We start from the raw sequence: 6,000 nt of genomic DNA, 5'->3' as shown, positions 1-6,000 counted from the left end.
ACTTGGGAAATCAAAGACAACTCCAGAGATGAGCAGTGGGACACACCATTTAATTATCACCAGCCTTTCCAAGCATTCCTGTTTTTCCAAGGTTATATGGCCGGACAGTTGGAATTAGGCTGCAGCCTGGGAGAACATTACACTGGCCTCTTGTGCACCATATCCCTTTTCATTGACAAACTAACACTTCTTTAATGAGATGTGCTGAGGTCGTTATCCAAAATACATTCCTTATCCCAGATCTCATCTCTAGCACCTCTCCCAGGGGTATCTGGGAGTTTGGACCCAGACATATTTGCAAATCCAGGGCTTGATCAGGTCCCAGTGAAGTCAATAAAAATATTGTTGGTGCTGAGCAGACATGCATTAGGCTCAAAGGAAAAGTAAAACCCATCCAAGAAAATTACAGGTTCTTTTTTCAATCAAAAGATGTCTTCTCTCTCTAATTTTTTTCTGCTGTTTTAACTTTACAAGAAGTTTAAGTAACTGAGAAATGTTTAAATTTTTAAATGTTGAACAGTCCTGGCCCAGTGCCCAAAAAGTTAGTATGACCTTCCTAATAAATACCTCTTACTAATTTTGAAACTTACTGACTCCAGTGAAGAATTTTTGGGGATGACAGAACACTGAAATGTAGAAAAAGAAATACCAGGAGGTTGAGAAGTGAACTGTAGTTCGCAGGCATCACCATTTCCGGAAAAATGGAAAAAGAAGAATGAACACTTGCAAAACTTTGGTGAGTTAAACATTTCCTAAGCACAACCTCAGGGTTACGTTAATGCAATCATTTACACGGGAACATTAATTTTGGAAGCTCTTGTGCCTTCAGTTAAGCTGCTCCTTAAAGAAATGGTGGACTTGCAAAGCAGTCCCTGGAAGCTACAGGGGCAGGTCTGTGCATCCCACCACCCATTTTGACCCTGCCAAGCATTACAGGTGTGCACATCATTTTCTTCCAGAGCGGCCAGAGGTTTATTTGCTGCTTGCAGGTGAGCATGAGGCTGGAGACCTGCATCCCTGCGGAGTCCTGCAGCCAGAGAGCACCTGTTCCTGGCACTGTCCTGGGATGTGCAGAGGAAACATGGGATAAACAAGCACTTTTGTTTGGTGCTGTGGGGTCTGGACCTCAGAAGGGGGAAATCAGTCGGAATCCTCAGGGGACCCCTTGCTCTCACCTTCCCAGAGCCGTTCCAGCTGAGAGAACGGGGCATTCGCCATCTCCACCCATTGCACCGGCAATGCTAAAGTGCAAAGGTGACTGCGGTCACCTGTCCCCGCTGGAGCCCCAAGCAGGGGGCGGCAGACGAGGGGACGGGGTCAGCGGCTCTGTGCGACAGCGGGGGGATGACCCAAGGGTCCGAAGTCATCCCGAAGGTCAGAGCAAGCATCACCTCCTCCCCGCCCACTCTGCCGCCGGGCTCGGGGAAGCACGGTCCGCCCCGGTGGATGACAGCTTGCGGCACTTAATGACAGGCTGGGTGCAGACAAAGCCGGGAAGTTCGGCGCTGCCCGGGGCAGGGGCCGGGGCCGAGCGGGGACACGGCGGGACCCGGGGGCTCCATCAGCCCGGCAGAGCCGCGGCCGCTCCCTCGCTGGCTCCGGAGCCAGGCACAGACCTCTCCTCCTCTTCGTCCTCCCCGAGCTCTGCGAGCCGCAGCCCCGGCAGGACGCGAGGTAAGCGCGGCTCCGGCCGCGGGCACATCCCGAGCCCCGCGCGGCTCGGCGGCTGCCAGCGATGCGGGGCAACCTCGCGTTTTTCACACAACACACACACACACACACAAACACACACACGGCAAACATCTCTCTCCTGCCGGTCTGTCTCTGTGCCGTGGCCCGGCTCTTCTCCTCTCCCGCTTCCCTCTCTCCCGCTCACTCTCGCTGGTTTTCTCCTCCCCCCGAAGCCGCCCCCCCTCCCCCTTTCCGCCTCCCCTCAAGTTTCTCCTTCTGTCTGATTAAATGAGAAGGAAGTGTGGGAGTGGTGGTTTTGAAGCTCTCCCTTTAAGAGGCAGCCTGCAGTGACGAATTGTTGAAATTGCCATTGCAGGATGGCATTCCGCTATAAATTCATTGTTCCACCTCCTCTCATCTTCACATTTCTCTCCCTTCTCCTCTTGTTCACATCGACAGACTGGGGATAACAACAACAACAACAGGAAAGATACAGGGAGGGGGCTTTTACAGAAATCCAGGACGTTTTCCGCTTCTTGGGCTTTTTTTCCTCTTTTTTTTCTTTTTTTCTTTTTTTTTTTTCTTTTTAACCATCTCACCGGAGACGATCGAGACGGTTTTGGGTGCCTGAATTTCTTCTCTCCCCTTCTCCTCCTTCTCTTCAAAACAAAAGAGGGCAAAAGAAGGAAAGGAGCCCACCGGAGCCCGAGAAAGTGCCGAGTCGCAGCAGACCTGCTCCTGCTGCTGCTGCTGCTGCTGGTGATGATCCGGTGACTACAGCAGAGAACTGGAAGGGGAGTGGGAAGTGCTCAAACTTCTCTACTTGCCGGCTCCGAGCCGTCTCTCCTCCTTTTCCTCTCTCCTCACTTTGCCTCCCCGGCAGCAGCGATTTGGGAATTTTTTAATTTTTTTTTTAATTTTTTTTTTTTTTGCCTCTCTCTCTCTCTCTCTCTCTCTCTCTCTCTTTCCATGTGCTCCCGGCTCTTCCCTGCAGAGAAACACAAAGTTCACACGCGAGCGGCTTTTGTTGACATTTTTTTCTCTCCCACTCACACTTGACTTCGGGAGGGAGAACTTTTTTTTTATTTTCTCTTTTCTTGTCGTTCCTTTTTTTTTTTTTTTTTTTTCCCTACCCCTTCCCCGCATCTCTCCTTTTCTCCCCATCCCTTAACTCCGCTGCCGCGCTCCGCCGGCCGGCTCCCGTTATTCCCATCATTATCACCACCACAATTACCATTACCGCCGGCCCGCTGCCCCGCGCCGAGGCGAGGATGCTGCCGGCGCTGCTGTGGCTGCTGCTGGCCGCCCGTGCCGGCCGCGCCGCGCCGCCGCCGCCCGCACCTGCCGAGCCCGGCGCGCCGCCCGCCCGGCCCCCCGCCCCCGGGCCGCCCCGCGGGGCCGTGCGGCGCCTCGACCCGACCTACGCGGGGGGCGGCAGGGCGGGCTACGTGCTCTACGCCGGGGGACAGCGCTTCCTGCTCGACCTGGAGCGTGACGGGCCGCGCTGCCACTACCGCGGCACGGTGGACGGCAGCCCGCGCTCGCTCGCCGTCTTCAACCTCTGCGGCGGCCTCGACGGCTTCTTCGCCGTGGGCCGCTCCCGCTACACCGTGCGCCCGGCGCGCCGCGCTCCGCACGCAGAGGCCGCGGCGCGGATCTACGGCGAGGGCCCGGCCCGCGCCCCCCACGTCTTCCGCAGGGAGAGCTTCAGCTTCGAGACGGTGCCGGCCCGCACCAGCTGCGAGACCCGAGACCCCGCCAGGCCGGCGGGAGGGGACGGGAGGCGCCGGCGGCGGCGGCGCTCCGTGTCCCGGGCCCGGCAGGTGGAGCTGCTGCTGGTGGCCGACGCCTCCATGGTGCGCAAGTACGGGAAGGGGCTGCAGCACTACCTGCTCACGCTGGCCTCCATCGCCTCCCGGCTCTACGCGCACGCCAGCCTGGAAAACCACGTGCGGCTGGCCGTGGTGAAGGTGGTGGCGCTCGGCGACAAGGAGAAGGGGCTGGAGGTCAACAGGAACGCCGCCACCACGCTCAAGAACTTCTGCAAGTGGCAGCACCAGCACAACCGCCTCGACGATGACCACGAGGAGCACTACGACGCCGCCATCCTCTTCACCCGCGAGGTAGGCATGGCCCTGGCCATGGGCACGGCCATGACAGCGACGAGGTGTCCCTCGAGCCTGGGGTGGCCGGGCTGCCCGACCTCCGGCCGCCCTGCTCGGCTTTGCTGAGCTCATGGATCCGGCTCGTCCATCGGGCAGTGCAGCATCTCAGGGACCGGCATCCACTGCCGGGCATGGCAGAGGGCGTGAGATTTGTGTATGTCCCCTGGCCTGTGCTGTCACCCCCGCCGTGGGTTCACAGTGCAGTGTTGGGACCCCAGCCCGGTGGAGAGGTGGGAGCTTTGAGGTGGGACTCAGCCTGACGTCCCTTTGCTTCAGACTGTCCTCTCTGTCCCCGTGAGATGTTTAACACCCTCTGCAGAGGTGCTCCAGTCGGGAAGGGCTGATAGCACTTCCTAGCCTAAATTAGTCCCCAAACAAACCTGCTAAGGAAGGTGGTGGAGAGCACCTTAAGAACACAGACGTCTTGCTTGTGGAGCACATCGGGACGCTATTTCCAGCAAGGATAGCTCCACCGCGCTGGAAGCCAGCAGCACTTGTGGTTCAGGTGTAGGACGTAAGTGCAGACCGCAGGTAAACAGGGCTGCACAAGCTGAGTGAGCTGGGCTGGGTGGTGGCAAGGGGCCGCAGTCCCTGTCCTGCCCCCCAAGTGGGTGCCCTCATTAGCTGTGGGCTGGATCTGCTCGTGTTGCCCATGCAGAGCCGTGCCTTGCTGCTCCACGCTGGGTTGCTGATTAATTACATTGCCAGAGGTCGTTAAGGGACATTGCTCTGGTAGACATGTGGCCGAGTTTATGCAATGAAGTTCTGTAAGAATATCCCTTCAGCGGTTTGGGCTTGGTGTTTTCTTTTTTTCCCTTTCCCCAAGTACGAAAAAAATAACTGCATGACTTTCCGTTCATTTGAGTTCTCCGGCTTTGCTACATCGTAGGAGTCTGCCAAAAAGGATGCTTTGGATGGTTTGTGGAAGGAGTTGCTCCAGAAGGGGGAAAAAAAGCGCCTGGCTTGCTTTTATAGCTGTAAATAGTTGAAACATTAGGTTCTGTGTCAGGCATCACTTGTACAACAGGAGCCCTTTTTAGCAGTTTAAAGCCCATCAGTGCAATTTGCAAGCTTTCATTTTTTTATCGCTATAACATGCATGAAAGCAGGCTACCTAGACTGGGTCAGAGTGTCTTTTGGTTTGCTGTAAACATCTTTTCCAATGGCTTATCAAGCCTGGGCCAGAATCCATCACTTCTCTCTGAAGAGTGTTTACTCCTGCTTATTTCCCTGGGCTATATGACAATTCCAAAAGGCTTACTGAACCTTAAAGTCAATCATTAAGTAAATTTGGACGAGGTAGGATGTGACTTTAAAGTGCAGTTTCCTTACAGATGCTTAGCTGTAATTCCTTGCATGGGCACCCTTCTGCCAGAGTAAGAGGGTGCTGCTAATCAGTAATCAGCTTTCAAAGACTCATGAGCAATGCATAGAATTACCTCACTGGACTGTAAGTAGTGCATAGAATAAACAAATCACCACGGTTCCTGTGGTCTCCTTGCACTCTTAAGATGCAAATGTTGCTTGCACTGCTGCTCAGGGCTGCTTCATGAGAAGAAAAGCACAGGCTTGTGTTTTCTTGGTTTACATTTTAACAGCCTTAACTCTGGGATTAGCTGCTCGATGCAGTTCAGGACAACTTAATCTGCTTTAATGCATTGCTGTGTGCACACGGACATTGTTTGGCAGCGTTTGACTGAATTAAGAACCAGACTGGAGTTTCTTGCTACATGTGTTCATGATGTTCTTTGCAGAGAGTGTGTGTGAGCCCACACGATTTTTATATGCTTACCCTTGAAATGTCAACATGAATCTATTTGCTCCCTGTGGAATGTAAACACGAAAAGGGTTAAAGGATTGAAAACGCAGTGGAGATGTTTCCTGGAGAAAACAGCCCCGCTTTGAACTAAAGGAGAGATTTTTTCCAGTTTAGCTTTTCAATGAGAGTGGCAGCAGTTGGCAGGAGAGCACCACTTTTACAACTCTGTTTTGGACGGATGAAGTTGGTTGCTAAGATACAAGACGCCGAGCCGTGGCTGCGTGTTTTGATGGGCTCTGAATATCGTCATGCTGATTTTTGAGCATCCAGATGTCTCTTTCTAAGTGCCTTGGGTTTCAGGCATTGGGCAAACGTGGGAGGTACATTTTCCATCGTTGTTTACTA

General features: G+C 54.1%; 1 protein-coding gene across 1 annotated transcript in view; it reads left to right on the top strand.

Annotated features, from left to right (window-relative positions):
• Window positions 1-1,344: 1,344 nt before the first annotated feature.
• ADAMTS5 (ADAM metallopeptidase with thrombospondin type 1 motif 5) overlaps window positions 1,345-6,000 on the top strand; it is a 40,472-nt gene continuing 35,816 nt past the window's right edge. The window contains exons 1-3 of the mRNA XM_059870208.1: window positions 1,345-1,374; window positions 1,474-1,949; window positions 2,942-3,794. Coding sequence (XP_059726191.1) covers window positions 1,345-1,374; window positions 1,474-1,949; window positions 2,942-3,794 — 1,359 coding nt within the window. The remainder of the gene's footprint in view (window positions 1,375-1,473; window positions 1,950-2,941; window positions 3,795-6,000) is intronic.

This window comes from Haemorhous mexicanus, chromosome 2, assembly GCF_027477595.1.
Source record: "Haemorhous mexicanus isolate bHaeMex1 chromosome 2, bHaeMex1.pri, whole genome shotgun sequence".
Lineage (NCBI taxonomy): Eukaryota > Metazoa > Chordata > Aves > Passeriformes > Fringillidae > Haemorhous > Haemorhous mexicanus.
This window is presented reverse-complemented; position numbering and strand designations above follow the sequence as displayed.